The sequence below is a fragment of the Sus scrofa genome, chromosome 14, assembly GCF_000003025.6.
Source record: "Sus scrofa isolate TJ Tabasco breed Duroc chromosome 14, Sscrofa11.1, whole genome shotgun sequence".
NCBI classification, from domain to species: Eukaryota; Metazoa; Chordata; class Mammalia; order Artiodactyla; family Suidae; genus Sus; species Sus scrofa.
In genome coordinates this window covers 141556934-141579327 of record NC_010456.5, presented here as the reverse complement: position 1 = coordinate 141579327, position 22394 = coordinate 141556934, and the positions used below count along the sequence as shown (strand labels likewise).

Genomic DNA, 22394 nt, shown 5'->3' with positions numbered 1-22394 from the left:
TGATGAAGGAGGCAAGAGCATAAAATGGGGAAAAGAAAGTCTATTCAGCAAGAATGGCTGGGAAACCTGGAGAGCTGCATGCAAATCAGTGAAACTAGAACACACCCTTACACCATGCACAAAAATAAATTCAAAATGGCTTAAAGACTTAAATGCTTGTTTGTTTAGATTCCACATTTAAGTGACATCATATGGTATATACCTTTCTCTACTTCCTTCAGTTGGCATAATGCCCTCAAGGTCTGTTACAAATGGTAGGGTTTCCTTTTTTTTAAATGGTGGGATAATATTATTATGTTTATATAATGGGATACTATTTAGCAGCATCCCACATATCCTGATGTGTTTTCTTGTCATTTTCATTAAGTTTAAAATGCAGTCTAACTTTCTGAGTTCTTATTTGACCCATGCTCAGAAATGCATTATTCAGGTATGAATAAATTATTTGGGTGTTTTTCCTGATAAATTCATCTCTGGTTTAACTGCATTGTGGTCAGCACACATAATTTCTATGACAAATCCTTTAAAATTTGTGGAGACATATTTTATGGTCTATGTATGATTTTTCATGGTGAGTGTTTTGATGCCCTTGAAAAGCATGTGTATTCTGCTGTAATTGTGTGTGGTGCATTCTGTTAAGTATGAATGAAGTCAAGGTAGCGATGGTGTGGTTCAAGTTACTATATCCATATTGGTGTTCTGTCCACTTCTATCAATTACTGAGGTTTGAAATATCCCTTGATAATTGTGGATTTGTCTATTACCTCATGCAGTTCTATCAATTTTTTCATGTATTTTGAAACTCTGTGTGTACCTGCATAAACATTTAAGGATATAATGTCTTGATAGTTGTCAGGCTTTATTCTAATTCTTGATTATACGATGACTTCTAAGTCCCTGGCAATATTTTTGTGCTCTGAAATTAACACGGTCTGATATTGACAGTATCACGACTTTTTTCTTTTGGCCACCGTTAACATGGTATATCTTTCTTCCGTCCTTATAATGTACTGTGCTTTTATTTTTTTAAAGTGCTTTTTTGGTGGGCAACATGCTTTCTATGCCTATCTAAAACTCTTCCTTTTAATTCTGATGTTTTGGTCATTTACATTTAATGTAAATATTTCACTCATATTTGAAAGGTTTTTTGCTAGATAAGGAATTCCTAGGATTTTTTTTTTCTTTCAGTACTTCAGTGTTGTTGATCCTTTTCTTTCTAGCTTGGATTTTCATGAGAAATTTGCCATGATCTCTATTTCTCTTTAGAGATCATATATTCGTACTTTTGAGTGATAATTTGAGTGATTATGTGGTTAAAATGTTCCTGTTGATGTAGGCTGTAATTTCACTGAAAGTAGAGGTCATGTTTGCTTTACATTCCCATTATATCTTCAATAGATCACACAGACTCTGGTTCAAAGGACCAGTCAATCCTGCTAAGTCATGAATACATTTGCTATAATTAATGATGTCTACAATCTAATCAGATATTGGGCAATGAGAAAGTGTAAATTAAGAGGAAAATACACTGTAAGTAAAGAAAGTTGAAACATGATATTGTGGGGTTTTTTTTCTTATCCTTAACTTTCTAAGGATTATGAAGGGAATATTTGGGAATATTTAGGGTGGCTAGGGGTCTTAGAATTGGGCCACACAATTGTGTGGTTTTAGGACCCAGGTGGCAAGCTTTCCCATTGCTTGGACATCAGAGAAGCAAAGAACACAGTATGACAGCCTGAATCACTTGTCCAGGTCCTTGGAAGGAGACCTGTCCTCCAAAGGCTTAAGTAGACAGAGAGGGGAACCAGTGGCACAGGAGGGTAGAGATAGTGGGAAGAGATTCTCTGAAAGCAGGACTGAAAGTGATGTCCATCCTCTTACAGGGAATTCCCAGGAAGGGTGGACTCGGAAGGGTCAAAGAGGGTGTGTGTGAACATTCTTGGAGGTGCTGAACCCATGTTGATCCTTGGTGAGCTAGTGCTGCTTCCCCTGCAGGGGGACAAGCTTGCCCCCAGACACCCCATCCAGAAGTCCATCATCACCCACAACATGTGTTCCCCACTGGTGTTCCTGGTCACTTGAATGACAAGTCATTTCTTAGTCTGAACACCTGTCAGCCAGCCATTAGCAGCCATTCTTTCACTGCCTTGGGAAGGCTTCCTAGAAGCTGACCTGGAGGTAGTACTTTGGGCAAGTGGTTTATTAATCAGATTCTCCAGGGAACCTGTGGTAGGGAAGGATACTAAGCCAAACATGAGTGTGATTGGTTTTGGGTGAAGTTTCAGCCTGATCCCAGTGGGATCCCTGGAGCATAGAATTGGCCAAGGTAAGGGGAGTGGGCTTTCAGTCCCCCATGCCAACCCGTCATTTAGTGTCCACTGGCCATGGGGGCAGGAATGTAAATGTACAGGACATCATTGTCCTCATGACCAGTGATGTGGCATCAGGAGATGAAGAGCAGATGGACCTCAGATGGAGGTGGAAGTACTGAGGATCTGGGTGCAAAGAGGAAACAAGGCCGAGCTGCTGCAGAATCTAATGTGGCTTCCTTTGCCATATGTATGCTGAGTAACTGTGCTACGAAGGGTGCAGATATAGCCAGTCCATCACTGCACCCCTGTGGCTAAATTGCATTTTGGTGCCAGACTATGGTCTACAAGTTTCCAGTGAATGCATGGATGGTTGGAGCTGGTGATGGAATAAAATTTGGTGCAGGTCAAGAAGGTCAGGCTTGAGTAATTGGGAGTTTTGAGGAATTAAAGATAGTGTGGAGCAAACATGGGGGTGGGAACACATGAGTGGAGAGGTTGTGGGATTTCACACTGAGGGTGTGTGGATGAACTGACAAACCTGGCTCCACATAGGAAGACAGGATTTTCTGTGTCCCTGAGGAAAACTCTTTAACCTTGGTCTGACCATAGATCCTGAAATGGCCTTGTTACTTGGCTATTCTCTTGCCAACTGCAGGTTGGGTGTGCTCCAGCTTGTCTAGGGTCCCTCATGGAGACATGCAGGTCTGTGCTCCTGGAGGCAGATCTGCTGCTCTCACTCCAACTGTGCATCCTTAAGCAGGCCTGCAACCTTGCTCACTCATATTTCATTAGAAGGGAGTCATGTCTACACAGGAACCTGGCAGGAAGTACACCAGCCTGTGCCTCAGAACCAGGGGCATGGACCTCAGAGTCAGCTGTGGTCCCAGAAGGAATCCCTGTAACTATGTAGCACTTCATCTCAGCTGCCTTTGGGGAACTCCTGTCTGCCCATGTAAGTGACCTGTCCAGGTCACACACATTTTTGAACGTGGTAATAGGCCTAATGACTGCAGACCCTGAACAAATCTTTGCTCCAGTGTTAGCTGTACTGAACAAGATCTCCGAGACAGTCCTGTCCACCTAAAGAGCAGGGAGAAACCACACCCACCCAAGTGGGACCCTGTTACCAGCACTACCAATGGCAGACCCTACTGCTTCCTTAGCAGTGACTCTGTGACTTTAAGTGGCTCCAACCCACTCTGCTTAGATCCTACAAACAATACTGTCAGCTCAGGGACCTAAAAGGAGAAGGTCTTTAACTTCCGAAATTAGTTTGTAAGGACTGGAATAGGCGTTTGCTCTTTCAAAAGCACAGATAGCAATGCAAGACTACAGAGAACATGAATAATACAGCAAAGATGACAACACCAAAGGAAAGCAATGAAGCTTTAGAAACTTATACCAAAGAAATGGAAATCTATAAATTGCTGGAAAAGAACGATTTAAAAATAATCATGTTAAAGTAGTTCAAGGAGGTGCAAGAGAACACCAATAGATGATGAAATGAAATTAGGAGTCAATTATAAAAAAAAGAGAAGTTTAATAATGAAGGAAATCCATTAAAATCAAACAGAAACACTACGCTAAAGAATACCGTGTCAAAACTCAGAAATTCAATGCAGAGCTTCAACGTCAGGGTTGACAATGCAGAAGAAAGAGTCCACGAATCAAAAACAGGTCTTTTGAAATTGGCCAGTTAAAGGAACAGAAAGAAGAAAAAATGAAAAAGACTGAAATATCACACGAAACTTATGGTAAATATTACAATGAACCAATAAGGCCTTTGGGGAAATTCAGGAAAAAGGGAGAGAACTCGAGTTCCCTTAAGCACAGTTGGCAGTGTCACTGCCTTGGCTTGGATTGCTGCTGTGGCATGGGTTTGTTTCCCGGCCTGAGGACTTCCACACGCCATGGAAGTAAGCCCTCACAAGCTACCCAGGGATGCTCTCACGTATAAACAGCCTTCCATGTCTCCAGGAGTTGTATTCCCTAAACTCACAGAATAAGAAAAATATAAGCAAAATGAAGAAGTTCAGGACCCATTCCAAGTTAAAAGAACAGGACAAGTCCCCCAAAGAAGCAAACCATGAATCAGACCTCTGCAGTCTAACAGACACTGAGCTCAAAAGGAGATAGTGAAATTGCTGAGGGAATTAGCAGCGGATATGAAACATAACGCAGATTACTTTAAAAAGGAACTGGAAAATATAAGAAGAAGCCAAGAAAAATTTAAAAAATTCATTTGCAGAATTGCAAGCTGAGTTAATGTCATTGAAGTGTAGTATGAATCATGCAGAGGAACAAATTTGTGACTTGGAAGAAGGAATAATGGAAATCACCCAATCAGGACAGCAGACAGAAAACCAACCAGCCAAACAAAAAAACATGAGAGCAATATAAGAAATCTATGGGATAATACAAAGCTGACCAATCTATGCATAATAGGAATTTCAGAAGTTGAAGAAAAAGAAACGGGGATTGAAAATATATTTGAAGAAATTATGGCCAAAACTTTCCAATCTAAAGGAAACATGGATCAAGATACAGGTGACACAGAGGGCCCCAAACAAGTTGTACTGAAGCAGACCCACACTGAGATATATTTAAATAAAAATGGCAAAAGTTAAAGATAAGGACATGATTTTAAAGGCACCCAGAGTTAATGATAAGGGAACCCCCATAAGGCTATCAGTTGATTTCTTTGCAGAAACACTACAGCCAGAAGAGAGTGGCAGGATATATTCAAAGTTTGGAAAGGGAAACATGTGTAGCCTAGAAAACTGGAAAATAATCACTTAAATAAGGCAGTACACAAATCTAAAAGAAAAAAAATTGTATTTTTGTAAATTACTATAAACAGAAGGAAAAGCAAGAGGATAAACATGAAGATGTAAAAAGGACATCAAAATCATAAAATGTGGGGAAGGAGAGTAAAAAATTCAAGATTCTTCTTCCTATTCTTTAGAATGTGTTTGAGTCTGTATGACTATCAGGCTGAAACAAGCAGATATAAGAATGTGTTAACCTACTTGAAAAACAGGGCAACCAACAAACAAAATAAAAAGAGAGAGAGAGAGAGAGACAGAGACAGAGACAGAGACAGAGACAGAGACAGAGAGGATATAAGCATAAAATAAAAGGAAAGCATCCAACCAAAAAAAGAAAGGAACAAAGGAGTAACATAGAATCAACAGGAAAACAGGTTTTAAAATGGCAGTAGGGAGTTCCCATCGTGGCAGAGTGGTAAAGAACCCGACTAGCATCCATGGGGATACAGGCTCGATCCCTGGCCTCACTCAGTGGGTTAAGGATCCAGCATTGCCATGAGCTGCGGTGTAGGTCGCAGACATGGCTCAGGTTCTGTGTTGTTGTGGCTGTGGCATAGGCCAGCATGTACAGTTCCGATTTGACTCCTTGCCTGGGAACTTTCATAGGTCACAGGTGTGGCCCTAAAAAGACAAAAAAAATAAGGCAATAAATTCATACTTATCAATAATTACCTTAAATGTCAATGGATAGAATGCTCCAGTCAAAAGACATAGAGTAGTGGACTGGATAAAAGAAACAAGGTTCTACAATATGCTGCCTACAAGAGACTCACCTTAGGGCAAAGGACACATATAAATTGAAAGGGAGGGGATGGAAAAAGATGTTTCATGTGAATGGAAAGACAGAAAAGCAGGAGTTGCAATACTCATATCAGACCAAATAGACTTTAAAACAAAGGTCATAAAGAAAGACAAAGAAGGATAGTATTTAATGAAGAAAGGATCAATTTGAGAAGAGGATATTGGCATTCCCGTCACAGCTCAGTGGTTGACGAACCTGACTAGCATTCATGAGGATGTGGGTTCGATCCCTGGTCTTGCTTAGTAGGATCTGGCATTGCTGTGAGCTGTGGTGCAGGTTGCAGATGCCGTTCAGATCCCACGTTGCTGTGGCTCTGGTGTAGGCCAGCAGCTACAGCTCCAATTGAACCCTAGCCTGGGGACCTCCATAAAACCAAAAAGACAAAAAAAAAAAAAGAAAAAGAAGAAGATATTGCAATTGTCAATATATATGTCCCTAATATAGGAGCACCCAAATACACGCAACAAATACTAACAGAGGAATAAAATAAAATAAAAAGAGGAATTGAGGGAGTTCCCATCATGGCACAGTGGTTAACAAATCTGACTAGGAACCATGAGGTTGCAGGTCGATCCCTGGCCTTGCTCAGTGGGTTAAGGATCCAGCGTTGCTGTGAGCTATGGTGTAGGTTGCAGATGCGGCTCGGATCCTGAGTTGCTGTGGCTCTAGTGTAGGCTGGTGGCTACAGCTCTGATTGGACCCCTAGCCTTGGAACCTCCATATGCCACAGGAGTGGCCCTAGAAAAGGCAAAAAGACAAAAAAAAAAGAGGAATTGATGGGAATACATTAATAGTAGCAGATTTGAACACCCTACTCTCATCATTTGGACAGATCCTCTAGATAGAAAATCAATGAGGCAACAGAGATGCTAAATGACACAATAGAAGACTTAGTCTTGATATTTTCAGGACATTCCATTAGGAAAAAACATAATATATATTCTTTTCAGATGCACATGGAACATTCTCAAGGACTGACCACATTCCAGGGCACAAAACTACTGACTACATGGAGACTAAACAACATACTACTAAAGAAGCCCAATGGATCAATGAGGAAAACAAAAGGGAAGTTAAATGCACAGATAGCAATGCAAGGCTACACGGAACATGGATAATAGAGCAAACATGAGAAAAAAATGAAAAAGACGGAAAAATCATATGAAACCTGTGGGAAATAATGAAACAAACAAGTAAGGCTTTATGAGCGATTCAGGAAAATGAGAGAGAGAGAGAGAGCGTTCCCCTGTGGCACCTTGGGCATTTTCATGCAGTGACTTGGATTGCTGCTGTGGCATGTGTTTAATTCCTGGCCTGAAAAGTTCCACATGCCATGGAAGTAAGCCCTCACAAGCTACCCACGGGTGCTCTCACATATAAATAGCCTTCCATGTCCAAGTCGTTTTCCCTAAACTCACAGAATGAGAAAATATAATTGAAATGAAGAAATTCAGGACCCATTCCAAGTTAAGAGAACAGGACAGGTCCCCTGAAGGAGCAAACAATGAAACAGGCCTCTGCAATCTCACAGACACTGAGTTCAAAAGGAGATAGTGAAATTGCTGAAGGAATTGAGAGCCGGTCTGAATGGTAGTGCAGATTACTTTAGAAAGGAGCTAGATAATGTAAGAGGGATCCAGGACAATTTTTTTAAAAATTCCTTTGCAAAATTGCAAGCTGAATTAAAGGCATTAAAGAGCAGAATGAAGCATGCAGAGGAATGAATAAGTGGCTTGGTAGGCATAATAATGGAAATAATCCAGTCAGGACAGCAGACAGAAAACCAAATGAAAAAAACATGAAAGCAATGTAAGAGACCTATGAGATAATATAACACAGACCGATCTATGCATAATAGGGATTTCAGAAGGTGGGAAAAAAAAGAAATTGGATTGAAAATACGCTTGAAGATTTTCTCTGTGATATTGATCATTTCCTTTATTCTGCTGACTTTAGGTTTTGTTTGTTCTTCTTTTTCTAATTCGTTTAGGTGATGGGTTCAGTTGTCGATTTGAGATTTTTCATCTTTTTTTGAGGAAGGCATGTATTGCTATGAACTTCCCTCTGAGCACAGCTTTTGCAGCATTCCATAGATTTTGAGTGGTTGTGTCTTCATTATCATCTGTCTCGAGGTATTTTTTAATTTCCTTCTTGATTTCCTCATTTCTTTTCCTGTGGTTGATTTCTAGTTTCATGCCATTGTGGTCAGAGAAGATACTTGAAATAATTTCTATACTCTTAAATTTGTTAGGATTGGTTTTGTTCCCCAGTATGAGGCCAATCCTTGGGAATGTTCCACGTGCACTTGAGAAGAATGTGTATTCTGATTTTTTTGGATGTGAGGTCCTGAAAATGCCCATTAAGTCTAATTTTTCTATTGTGTCCTTTAGGATCTCTGTTGCCTAATTGTTTTTTTCTCTAGAGGATCTGTCCATTGATGTGAGTGGGGTGTTAAGTCTCCTACTATGATGGTAGTCCCATCAATTTCTCCTTTTATGTCTGTTAGTATTTGTTGTAGGTATTTGGGTGCTCCTATATTAGGGGCGTATATATTGACAATTGTAATATCCTCTTCTTGAATGGATCCTTTAACCAGTAAATAGGGTCCTTCTTTGTCTTTCTTTATGGCCTACATTTTAAAGTCTGGTTTGTCTGATGTGAATATTGCAGCTCCTGCTTACCTGTCTTGCCATTGGCATGAAATATCTTTTCCCATCCCCTCACTTTCAATCTATATGTGTCCTATGCCCTAAGGTGAGTGTCTTGTAGACAGCAGATTGTAGGTTTTTGCTTTTGTGTCCAATCTGCCACTCTGTGTGTTTTGATTGGAGCATTCAGTCCATTGATATTTAAGGTAATTATTGATGGATATGTACTTATTGCCAATTTAAACCTTGTTTTCCAGTTCATTATATGTTTCTCCTTTCTTCCTTTCTATTTTTTTTTTATTTTTGGTTGGATGATTTATATTTATTTTATGCTTGGGTACTTTCTTTTTAGTTTTTGTGAATGTAATGTTTGGTTTTGATTTGTGGTTGCCCTGTTTTTAAAGTATGTTAACCCCTTCCAACATCTGCTTGCTTTAGCCCGATAGTCATATAGGCTCAAACGCATTATTAAAAAACAAAGAGCCCATATTTTCTTAATTTCCTTCCACATCTTGTGATTTTGAAGTCCTTTTTTTTTTAACATCATCATATTTGTCCTTTTGCTGTTCCTTTTGTTTATCGTTGGTTTTACAGCATCCCCCCCCCCCTTTTAGACCTCTATGCTGGCTTATTTAAATGATAGATTTCCAATTTCCAATTGTGCTTTCCTCCATCCTATTTCTTCTTACTTTTTTTATTTAGAGAAGCCCTTTCAGGACTTCTTTTAGAATGGGTTTAGTGTTGCTATAATCTTTTAGCTTCTGTTTGTTGGAGAAATTCCTAATTTCCCTGTCCATTTTAAATGATATTCTTGCTGGATAGAGTATTCTAGGCTGCAAAAATTTTTTTTTGTCTTTTTACTATTTCTTGGGCCGTCCCCGTGGCATATGGATGTTCCCAGGCTAGGGGTCGAATCGGAGCTGTAGCCACCGGCCTATGCCAGAACCACAGCAACACAGGATACGAGCTGCGTCTGCAACCTACACCAGAGCTCATGGAAATGACGGATTGTTAACCCACTGAGCAAGGGCAGGGACCGAATCCGCAACAACATGGTTCCTAGTCGGATTCGTTAACCACAGTGCCACTACGGGAACTCTCCAGGCTGCAAAATTTTTCCTTTCAGCACTTTAAATATATCTTTCCACTCCCTTCTGACCTGTATTGTTTCTGCAGAGAAATCAGCTGATAGCCTTATGGGGGTGCCCTTATAATGAATTGATGCTTTGCTTTTCTCTTGCTGCCTTTGGAATCTGCTCTTTATCTTTAACTTTGGCCATATTTATTGTACTATGTCTTGGTGTGGTCCTATTTGGGTTCAGCTTGTTTGGGGCCCTCTGTGCTTCCTGTGTCTTCATATCAGTTTCCTTTAGATTTGGAAAGTTTTCAGCCATAATTTCTTCAAATATATTTTCAATCCCTTTTCTTTCTCTTCTCCTTCTGGAACTCCTATTATGTGTAAACCGGCCTGCTTCATATTATCCCACAGATGTCTTCCATTGTTTCATGTTTTTTCATTTGGTTTTCTGTCTGCTGTCCCGACTGCCTGATTTCCATTATTCTATCTTCCAAGTCACTTATTCATTCTCCTGCACGAGTCACTCTGTTCTTTAGTGTCTTTAACTCACTTTGCGTCTCTGAAAATGAATGTTCTGATTTTTCTATGTTCCTCCCTATATTTTGTAGTTCCTTTCTAAAGGAATCTGCATTACTGTTCCTACCCGCTCTTAATTCCTTGATATTCAGCCCGATTCCTTTGGGTTTTTTGCTATCTCCCTTTTGAACTCAATGTCTGTTGGCAGAGGTCTGCTCCATTGTTTGCTGCTTTGGGTGAATTCTTCTGCTCCTTTAACTGGGAACGGTTCCTGAGTTTCTTCGTCTTGCTTATGTTTTTCTCTTTCTGTGAGTTTAGGTAGTCTTGGAGTGCTACTACTATATGCTAGAGAGCCCCTTCGTATTTTGTGGGGGTTATGATTTATTTTTGGCATGGCAGTTTGAATATCTGCATCTCTTTCTTCAATGTGAGCAGGCTGTTATCCCCAGGGTGCTGAGTGTGTTTCCAGGGAGGCAGATTTACAAGGCGCCAAGAGCATTTGGCAGTGGCAGCAGCAGAGTGTGTGAGTTCCCAGGGGAGTGAGAGCAACAACATGTAGTGCTCAATTGCAGTGCCCTCCTCTGAGGGGAGTGGAGCCATAACTGGTGCCTGTGCAGGGACCCCTAGTGGTGGTGGGCCATGCCCACCTCTGGAGTCTGTGATGACTGGAGTGGTTTGCCCCCACCATCTGCAGACCATGCAAGAAGCACCCTGTCTCACTTAGCCCACATAGGAGGGGCTTCACAGGCTGCTCCTAGTTGCAGGATCCCAGGAAGTGACAGAGATCAAGCCTGTGGGTACTGCCCAGAACATTTGGCAGTGGCAGTAGTAGGGCCAGTGTGCTCCCAGAGGTGTGAGAGTGGCAACAGGTGGTTTTTGGCCACAATACCCTCCTCTGTGGTGCCCTTGAGGTGATTAGGTCCACAAGTAGTGTCTGTTCATGGACCCCTAGTGGTGGCGGACCACGCCCACCTCTGGAATCAGAGGTAACTGCAGTGGTTTGCACCCATCACCTGTAGACCTTGCAAGAGGCACCTCATCCAGCTTAGCCCCCACAGGAGGTGCTGCTCCTAGCTGTAGATTCCTGGGAAGGGACCACGAGCAAGCATCTCGGCACTGCCCAGAGCGTTTGGCAGTGGCAGCTGTGGGGGGGGGGTGGAGTGTTCCCAGGGTAGTAGTGAGAACAACAGCGTGTGGTGCTTGGTTGCAGTGCCCCCCACCCCCTTTTTTTTTCCTTTGCCAACCCCTGAGGTGACTGAGGCTGCAGGTGAAGCCCACTCACCGGCCCTCAGTGGTGGAAGGTCACACTACCCTCTGGCCCCTGAGACCACCATGGTCCATGCCTGCTGCCTGTAGATCATGCAAGAGGCATAATGTTGCACTTAGCCCCCTGCATGCCCTTAGCCCACGCAAGAGATGCCCAGCCACCCGCACCTGTGCAAGAAGAGCCTGGTCTCCTGTAGCCCGAGCATGTGGCTTCTCACCACCCATAGCCTACACCAGGGGTGCCCTGCCCTCTGAGAGCCTGAGCCTGTGCAGGGAGATTCCTATGGGAGTCCACCCTCCTCCTCTCACCCTCCCTAAGAATGGCACCTTGCTTCTCCCGTTGGCCCAGACCTTCTCACGGGTGCCCTCTGCCCGGGTGTTCCACTCCCCAGCCCATGGCACACTGCTCCTTGGCTCCTCAGGCTGACCCCACACAGCCAACCCAAGTCCTCTCCCTGGGACTGACCTCTGGAGCCTGAGCCTCAATGCCCAGCCCCTGCCCTAGCGTCTCAGGCAGTGGTGTCCAGGCAGTGGTGCAGATGACCTGTGTGGCTCTCAGTCTGCTTTGCCCTCCAAGTCAGGCTGCTGCACTGTTCTCGGCAACTCTGAGGTCCCTCCGGTTCAGCTGATCTCCCCATTGGTTAGGTGGCTTCCCAAGACGGGGGTTTACGGGGAGCTGAGAAGACACAAGGAGCCAAGGAAGGGAGCTTGCCTGAATGGTGCAATTCCGAGGACAGGCTCCTAATCATAAAAAGGGGCCTGCCTGGACGGTGCAGTTCTGAGGACAGGCTCCTAATCAGGAAAAGGGGCCTGTCTGAATGGTGCAATTCCCAGGGCAGGCTCCTAAACAAGGGGATGCCTGCCTGCACGGTGCAATTCCAAGGACAGGCCCTAGAAGACAATAAGGCTCGCCCGCTGACATTGGTGGGGAACTAGGTTTTCCAGAAAACAATTTCCATTCTGCATTGCTGAGTGGGGATTGTTCCATGGATGACTTAGTCTTTTCTGTTATTTACTTGTTATTCAGTTTTTCCTCAGTCTTTCCTGTTATTTGCTTATTATTCTTATTTTCCTGTGGTGATTTGTGATTTAACAGAATTACAACAATAATATAATAAGAATTTCATCCTGAAGCACTTTCCCCTATTCAAATCCAATTTAATTAAAAACATAGTGTTTATTCTCCTAACTGGTTATACTGTAAGCTTTAGAAGTTGGAATGTATTACAGACTTAGATAAAGTTCGACTTATATTATTCATGGACAAAGAAACCTAGCTATGAGAGTTGTCCCTGATTTTAAAAACTTTTAGGTGATAGCTACTGAAGCTACTTTTCTCATACTGTCCTCCTGCCATGACGCTTTATCGCTAAGTACTACTCTAAAAACAAGACTTGTGAATGCCAAGTCCTTATGTCTGTAGCCTTTTAGAAAGCATAATCTGGGAGTTAACCTTTAGAACTTGACCTTTGGGTGTACTTTTAACACTGTGATGTAATTAAAAACTGTCTTATAAGACAATCATCTATGCCAATAAAATTTGAGCAGTCCAGTGCCCTGAAAGAAGGGACAAAGAGGCCGTCTCCGTGTGCCTTCGCCCACACCGTCCATCTCCGACAGGGTGCACATCCCTGGCCACTGGAGCTGGACCCCGGCAGGGCTTCCTTTTCTCTTTCACAGCTCCCTCTCAGGAATGCCAGTCCCATCCGGATTCCTTTTGTCTCTCTCTCTCTCTCTCTTTCTTTTGTTCTACCCAGTTGTGTCAAGAGTTTCTTGCCCTTTTTGGAGGTTTAAGCTCTTCTGCCAGCATTCAGTAGATATGCTGCCTGAGTCATTTTACACATAGATGTGGTTTTTTGATGTGTTTATGGGAGAAGGTGAGCGTGAGGTCTTATTCCTCCATCTTGACCCTCAAGCCACATCTTTTTAAAGAGATGAAGCTGGCATTCATCTCAGTTGTGTCTGACACCAAGTCTCTTTCTGTTCCATCCATGTTCCAACAATGCCAAGGTCTGGTTCAGGGAAATAAAAAGAGTTCCATGTCTGGACAGGTTCGAGGCTCAGGTTCTTTATGCCTCCACACAGAAGGAATTCAGCCAGAGACAAAGTGATAGGCAAGAAACAAACTTATTAGGATAGGACGCTTGTAAGAGTTGCAAGCAGGCAGTCAAGAAAGCTCTCAGTGAATTTTTTATTTCATGTATAGCATTTTGCATATCTTTGAGTTTTCCCTTCAATTACTAGCAAAGAAATATATTTACATCAATGAAACTAGAACACACCCTCACACCATGCACAAAAATAAAGCCAAAGTGGCTTAAAGACTTAAATGTAAAACAAGACACCACAAAACTCCTAGAAGAGAACATAGGCAAAGCATCCTCTGACATCAACTGTACAAATGAGTTCTTAGGTCAGTCTCCCAAGGCAATAGAAATAAAAGCAAGAGTAAACCAATGGCACCTAATCAAACTGACAAGGTTTTGCACAGAAAACGAAACCTTAAAAAGGAAAAAAAATAAATAAAACCTATAGGACGGGAGCAAATAGTTTATAAGAATGCAACTGACAAGGGCTTGATCTCTAAAACGTACCACCAACCCAATTGGAAAATGGGCAGAAAACCTGAATAGACATTTCTCCAAAGAAGATCTACAGATGGCCAAAAGGCACATGAAAAAAATGCTCAACATCACTAATTATGAGAGAAATGAAAATCAAAACCTCACCCCAGTCAGAAGGGGCCATCATTAATAAGCCCATAAGTAACAACGACTGGGGAGGGTATGGAGAAAAGGGAACCCTCCTTCACTGTTGGTGGGAATGTAATTTGGTACAACCACTATGGAAAACAGTGTGGAGGTACCTCAGAAAACTAAATATAGAGCACCTTATTACCTACAAACCCCACTCTTGGGCATATACCTGGACAAAACTTTCCTTGAAAAAGATGCATGCACCTGTACATTCATTGCCGCACGTTTCACAATACCCAAGACATGGAAACAACCTAAATGTCCAACGACAGATGACTGGATTTAGAAGATGTGGTACATATACACAATGAAATACTACTCAGCCATAAAAAAGAACAAAATAATGCCATTTGCAGCAACACAGATGGAACTAGTGACTCTCATACTAAGCGAAGTAAATCAAAAAGCAAAGACAGATACCATGTGAAATCACTTATATGCGGAGTCTAATATATGGCACAAATGAACCTTTCTACAGAAAAGAAACCATCCCATGGCCGTGGAGAACAGATGTGTGGTTGCCCAGGGGGAGCAGGAAGGAGTGAGATGGGCTTGGAGTTTGGGGCTAGTAGATGCAAACTATTGCATTTGGAGTGGAGAAGCAATGGGGTCCTGCTGTATAGCAAAGGGAATTACATCTAGTCTCTTGTGTTGGGACATGATGGAGGATAATGTGAGGGAAAGAAGGTACATATATGTATAGGTCACTTTGCTGTACAGCGGAAATTGACAGAATGTTGTAAATCAACTGTAATAATTTTTTTTAAAGAAGTATCTTTACAATAGCTGTTTTAATGCCATTTTCACGAATTCCACCATCCGTATCATTTAGGAGTCTGTTTCTGTTGACTGATTTTACTCCTGCCTATGTTACACATTTTTTGTTGTTTCTTTCTTTTGTCTAATGTTCTTGAGTGGAAAGTGAACATGGTGATTTTAAGTTGTTCATTGCTTACTTTTGTAGTATTTATTTAACGTGTATTAGGCTCTTTCTGGTAGGAAATTCGTGGACTTGCTGATTTGTTAGTTGTTTTTAAGGTTATTGCTAACTGATTTCAGAGTTGTCTAGCATAGCCTTTGTTCTGTGGCTAACCTTGCCTCACATCTAGTGTATATATCCCTTTAGAATTCTCTACCGAATGCGTAATGTTGGTACAAAATACTGGCTGTATTCCTCGTGCTATCATTATTTCGTGTAGCTTACTTGTTCTACACATAGTAGACGGTACCTCTTAATCCTCTATCCATGTATTGCCAATTCCTCCTTCCCTCTCCCTACTGGTAACAACTAATTTGTTCTGTACATTTATGAATCTGGTTTTTTGCTATATTCACTAGTTTCTGTTATTTCTTAGTTTTCACATATACATTATAACATACAGTATTTGTCTTTCTCTATCTGGCTTATTTCACTAGTATAATACCCTCTAAGTCCACCCATGTTGTTGCAAATGACAAAATTGTATTCTTTTTAAGTTTGAGAAGTATTCCATAGTATATGTGAACCATATCTTCTTTATCCATTCATCTGTTGCTGGACATGTAGGTTGCTTCCACTTTTGGCTATTGTTAATAGTGCTGTTAGGGACATTGGGGTGCCTGCGTTTTTTCAAATGAGTGTTTCAATTTTCTTAGGATATACACCCAGGGGTGAGCTGGATCATATGATGGTTTTATTTTAAGTATTTTGAGGAAACTTCACAGTGATTCCCATAAGGGATACACAAAATTTACCCTCCTACCAACAATGTAGGAGGGTTCCCTTTTCTCCACACCCTCACAAACACTTGTTATTTGTTGTCAGTTTAATAATAGCCATTCTGACAGGTGTGAAGTGATATCCCATTGTGGTTTTGATTTGCATTTCTGTGATGACTGGGAATGTCAAGCATGTTTTCAAGTGCCAGGTGGCCACCCGTACGTCTTCTTTGTAAAATATCAACTCATGTCTTCTCCCATTTTTTACTTGAGTTGTTTGCTTTTTTGATATTGAGTTGTATAAGGTTGTTTATATATTTAAGATATTGACCCCGACCTGTCATATCACTTTCAAATACTATCTCCCTTTCGGCAGGTTGTCTTTCTTTTCCTTGAGGGCTTTCTTGGCTATGCAAAAGGTTTTAAGTTTCATTAGGCCCTGTTTGTTTATTTTTCCTTTTGTTTGCTTTGCCGTAGGAGACAGATCCAAAAGAATATTGCTACGATTTCTGTCAGAGTGTTCTGCCTGTCTTTTCTTCTAGGAGTTTCATGGCTTCCAATCTTGCAGTTAGGCCCTTAATCCATTTATTGTATACAGTCTGAGAAAATGTTCTAATTTCATTCTTTTACAAGGAGCCGACCAGTTTTCCCATCACCACTTATTGATGAGACCGTCTTGTATCCATTGTACAACCTTTCCTCTTTGTTGCAGATTAATTGACCATTTAAGTGAGGCTTTCTTATTGGGCTTTCTATTCTGTTCTATGATCTATGTCTGTTTTTGTACAAGTACCACACCGTTTTGATTACTGTGGCTTTGTAGTATCGTTTGACATCAGGAATCGTGGTACCGCCAGCTGTGCTCTTCTCCCTCAAGATTGTTTTGGCTATTTGGGGTCTTTTGTGTTTCCATACAACTATAAAAATTACTTGTCCTGGTTCTGCGGAAAAAATACTATCGATCTTTTGATAGGGATTTCTTTGAATGTGTAGAATGCCTCGGATAATATGGTCGTTTGAACACTATTAACTCCTTCCAGTCAATGAATACAGTATAGCTTTCCATCTGTTTGTGCCATCCTCAATTTCGTTCTTGAGGATCTTTTATTTTTCCAAGTACAGGCTTTTTACCTCCTTGGGTAAGTTTATTCCTTGGTATTCTATTCTTTTGGAGTCAATTGTAAATAAGACTCTTTTCTTAATTTCTTTTTCTGATAGTTAGCGGTAATGTACAGAAATGCGATAGATTTCCTTGTATTAACTCTGTATCCTGCAGCTTTACTGAGTTCAGTGATGAGCTCTAGTAATTTCTTCATAGTATCATCAGGACTTTCTATGTATGGTACTTTGCCATCTGCCAACAGTGACAGTTTTACTTCTTCCTCTCCAATTTGGATTCCTCTGATTTCTTTTCCTTGTCTGATTGCTGTGGCTAAGACTTCCAAAATTATTTTAAGTAAAAGTAGTGAGAAAGGCATCCTTGTCTTATTCCTGATTGTGAAGAAAATGCTTTCAGTCTTCACCATTGAGTATGACCTTAGCTGAGGGCTTCTTATGGGTGGCCTTTATTATGGTGGGTACATCCCCCCTATATCCACTTCCTGGAGAGTTTTTATAATAAATGGCTTTTCAACTTTGCCACAAGCCTTCTGCTTCTATTGGGACAATGTTATGATTTTTTTTTATTCTTCAGTGTGTGAATGTGATGTATCATGTTGATTGATTTGTGAATATCGAACCATTCTTGAATCCCTGGGACAAATCCCACTTGATCATGGTGTATGATCTTTTTAATGTTCTATTGGATTTTGCTTGCTAGCATTTTGCTGAGAATTTTTTTTTTGCATTTGGGTTCATGCTTGATATTCGCCTGTAGTGTTCTCTTTTTGTGGTATTTTTGTCTGCTTTTGGTATCAGGATAGTGCTGGCCTCATAGAATGAGTATGCTTTTCCTTTCTCTGCAACTTTTCCCCATAATTTGAGCAGGCTAGGTGTTACCTGTTCTCCAAATATTTGGTAGAATTCACATGTAAATCCATCTGGTCTTGGACTTCTGTTTAGTGGGAGTTTTAAAAAAAATTCCTGACTCATCATCATTATGAATGATTGCTCTGCTCATGATTTTTTGTTTAATTTCCTTCTGGACAGCTACACATAAAAGAATGAAATTAAAACATTCTCTAACAAAACACACAAAAATAAGCTCAAACTCCATTAGAGACCTAAATGTGAAACTAGATACTGTAGATGTAGTTAGAACACGCTTTGACATAGATCACAGCAATGTCCTTATGGATCCATCTCTTAGAGTAATGGAAATAATAAGCAAAATAAACAAACGGGACCTAATTAAACTTAAGAGCATTTGCACAATAAAGGAAATTAAAACCAAAACAAAAAGACAACTTACGGAATTGGAGAAGATAGTTGCAAACAGTGCAACCTTCAAGGGATTAATATCCAAAATATACAAACAGCCCATATAGCTCAATATGAAAAAAAGAACAATCCAATAAAAAATGATCTAAATAGACATTTTTCCAAAGAAGACATATAGTTGGCCAAAAAGTACATGAAAACACACATCACTAATTATTAGAGAAATGCAAATCAAAACTACAACGAAGTATCACCTCACATCGGTCAGAATGGCCACCATCAAAAAATCTACAAATAACACATGCTGGTTAGAGTGTGGAGACAAAGGCACCTTCCTGCACTGTTGGCGGGAATGTAAGTTGGTAGAGCCGTTATGAAGAACTGTATGGACATCCTTGAAAAACTAAAAATAGAGCCACCATACAATGCAGGAATCCTACTCCTGGGCATAGATCTGAAGAAAACCATAATTTGAAAAGACACATGCACCCCCATGTTCCCTGCAGCCAAGACATGGAGACAACCTAAATGTCCATCAGTGGATGGATGGACAGAGAAGACGTAGCTATATCTACAATAGAATATTACTCAGCCATAAAAAGAAAGAAATAACTCCATTTGTGGCAACATGGATGGACCTCGAGATTATTACACTAAGTGAAGTAAGTCAGACAGGGAAACACAAACAGCCTACGATTGTTTTTTGCATTTTCAGGGCCACACCCCCAGCCTATGGAGGTTCTTGGGCTAGGTGTCGAAGTGGAGCTTCAGCTGCCAGCCTACATCACAGCCACAGCAATGCCAGACCTGAGCCACATCTGTGACCTACACCACAGCTCACGGCAATGCTGGAGCCTTAACCCACTGAGAGAAGCCATGGATTGAACCCGCATCCTCATGGATACTAGTCGGATTTGTTTCCACTGAGTCACAACAGGATCTCCAAATATCATATGATATTGTTTATATGTGGGATCTAAAATATGATACAAGTGAACTTATTTATACAACAGAAATAGACTCACAGACACAGAAAAAAACTTATGGTTGCCAAAGGGGAAAGGGGAGAGAATAAATTAGGAGTTGGGGATTAACAGATACATACTCATATATTAAAAACAGGTAACCAACAAGGACCTATTGTATAGCACAGCGACTTATGTCTAGTCCCTTGTGATGGAACATGATGGAGGATCATGCGAGAAAAAGAATGTATATATGTACGTGACTGGGTTACTTTGTTCTACAGTAGGAGATTGACAGAACACTCCAACCAACAACAATGGAAAAATAAAAATCATTGAAAACTAAACTGTGCTAATAAAAGCAATATTTTAGGGAGTTCCCTTTGTGTCTCTGTGGTTAACAAACCCAACTAGTGAAGTGGGAAGTTTAACTAAGAGACATAAGGCCCCTTGTCTGAAAAAGCAGCTGCGTGCCTTTTCAGTTCTGCTCGCCTCACACCATCCTTCTTGTAATTATGTAGCAGCTACGTGCCCTATGTCTAAGCCAGCAGCCCTGCTAATGCTGGTCAAGGATTGCTTACCAGGTTCGCTTCTGTCACCTCGCTTGCTCAGTTTCTTAAGCAGGAACACTATCTGCTCAGGGTCGGGGGAGGTCCAGGCTGCTGACATGGGAGAAACAAGACTCTGTATGGTATAAAAGTTGCTGAGAACAAAGGCGTGGTGCTCAGATTCTGGAGGTGACTCTTCTGAGCCTGCACCAGGGCTCAATGATCTTTGCTTCTTGGCATCTCCAAGTGCCATTTGTCTCCTTCCGCTGCCACGGTTCCTGCAGTTTCTGCAACACTAGGATACATGGGTGGGTGGGTTCAATCCCTGGCCTCGCTCAGTGGGTTAAGGATCCGGCGTTGCCTGAGCTGTGGTGTAGGTCCCGGACGCAGCTCCGATAGGGCATTGCCACGGCTGTGGTGAAGGCCGGCAGCTGCAGCTCCAATTTGACCCTCTCCCTGGGACCCTCCGTATACCATGGGTGCAACCCTAAAAAGCAAAAAGCAAAAAGCAAAGCAAAACAAAACAAGTTAACAGAACATACATGAAATGAACCTATATTTGTGATCTAGCTAACAGTGGGAGGTGAGTGGAGGTGATAACAGTGGAAGTCTAAGAAATGATTAAATGCTGCAGAGAACTGAATGTGCAACACGTATGTCTTATTAGTTGCGTGGGCACTGCTTAAAAGCTTAGCATATCTTTTAAGATGAACACACTGCGTGCTAGGTAGCAACAGTGACATTTTCTACCTACAGAGCCCTTTGGAAAAGGCTCAGGGCGAGTCCTCGGGGCCTGTGTCCAGCAGGGCCTGAAGGGTCCCTCACAGGGGGCTCTCCCAGTGCTTCCGAAGGTCAGACGTACGGTCTCCGCCTCAGAGTCACTTAGTGGAAAACAGCAAGAGTTTCCTAAGGGCTGCTTTGAATTCCTTGTTCCTCAGGGTGTAGATAAGGGGGTTGAGCGTCGGGGTCACAGTGGTGTACAGAACGGCCACAGCCTTGTCCAGCGGGCCAGCAGAGCCCAGGCCCGGCCGGATGTAGGTGTAGAGCACCGTGGAGTAGTACAAGGTGACCACCAGCAGGTGGGAGGAGCAGGTGGAGAAGGCCCTCCGCCTGCCCACAGCCGAGCGCATGCGCAGGACGCTGGCCACGATGCAGCTGTAGGACGCCAGCGTGAGCAGGAAGTTCATGCCCGAGAGGAACACATCCGCGGTGATGGTCATCACGTCGTTGACAAAGGTCGGGCTGCAGGACAGCAGCAGCACAGGCGGGATCTCGCAGAAGAAGTGCGCGATGAGGTTGGGGCCGCAGAAGGACAGACGCAGGACCAGGCCCGTGAGCAGGGCGGCGTTGAGCAGCCCCACGCCCCACACGAAGGCCGCCAGCGAGACGCAGACCCTCCCGCCCATCCGGGCACCGTAGTGCAGCGGCCGGCAGATGGCCAGGTAGCGGTCATAGGCCATGGCGGAGAAGAGCAGCAGCTCAGAGCTCAGCGACCAGGTGAAGAAGAAGAGCTGGCTGAGGCAGCCCCAGAACGAGATGGTGCTGTCGGCGGCCAGGCCCTGCAGGACCTTCGGCAGGATGGTTGAGGTGCAGATCATGTCCAGCACAGCCAGGTTGACCAGGAAGAAGTACATGGGGGTGTGGAGGGTGGGGCTCCAGCAGACGGCAGCAGTGATCAGCCCATTGCCCGCCAAGGCCACCCCAAACAGAGCAAAGAAGAGGCCGAAGAGGGCAGCCTGGAGCCAGGGGTCCTGGGTGAAACTCTGCAGGATGAAGACACTCACCGCTGTCTGGTTCCCCAAGGCCATGCGCGGTAGCGGCTCAGGTCTGCTGGGCGCTGCAAACTTTACGCTTCCTGCTGCTCAGGGATAGGCGGCTTTTGTTTTCGACTGAAAAGTTAAAAGTGATCCGTTTCATGTAAGGAGCAGTCGCTTCTGGAAAGGAAACCAGAGACGCTAAAGTTCCCATTTACAGAGGAAGCCTTCCTGGCTCGTTTGAGGAAAAAGCTCCCTCCGTACTGTTTTCCGCAGCAGCTGCAGCCTTTCACAGTCCCACCAACAGGGCGGAAGGGTCCCCCTTTTCACCACATCCTCCCCAGGGCTTGTTACCGCGTGTCTCTCTGATAAGAGCCACTCTAGCAGGTGTGAGGCGGCATCTCCTCCTGGTTTGCTGTGCGTGTCCCCGGCGAGCATCTTTTCATGTGCCTGTGGGCCATTGTATGTCTTCCTTGGAAAACTATCCAGTCAGAGGCTTTGCCCACTTTTAATTAGATAATTAGAAACATCAGTATGCTCTTCCTACTGCGTTTATGAGTCTTTATGCATTTTGGATATGGACGCCTTGTGGGATTATGGTTCACAAATATTTTCTCCCTCTCCATGGGTTGCCTTTTTTTTTCATTATATATATTTTTTCTTTTTTGGCCGCCCCACAGCGTATGGAGTTCCTGGGCCAGGGATCATATTTGTGCTGCAGTGGTGTCCTACACCCAGGTACAGCAACCCCAGGTCCTTAACCCACTGTGCCAGGCTGGGGATAAAACCTGTGTCCCAACGCTCCAGAGAGGCCACTGATCCTGTCGCGCCTCAGCGGCAGCTG

General features: G+C 42.7%; 1 protein-coding gene across 1 annotated transcript; it reads right to left on the bottom strand.

Moving 5' to 3' along the window:
- On the bottom strand, positions 20284 to 22013 carry LOC100155752 (olfactory receptor 13A1-like). The gene has a single exon (XM_005657512.2). It carries the CDS (start codon positions 21602 to 21604, stop codon positions 20675 to 20677), a length of 930 nt encoding a protein of 309 aa, XP_005657569.2. The 5' UTR covers positions 21605 to 22013; the 3' UTR covers positions 20284 to 20674.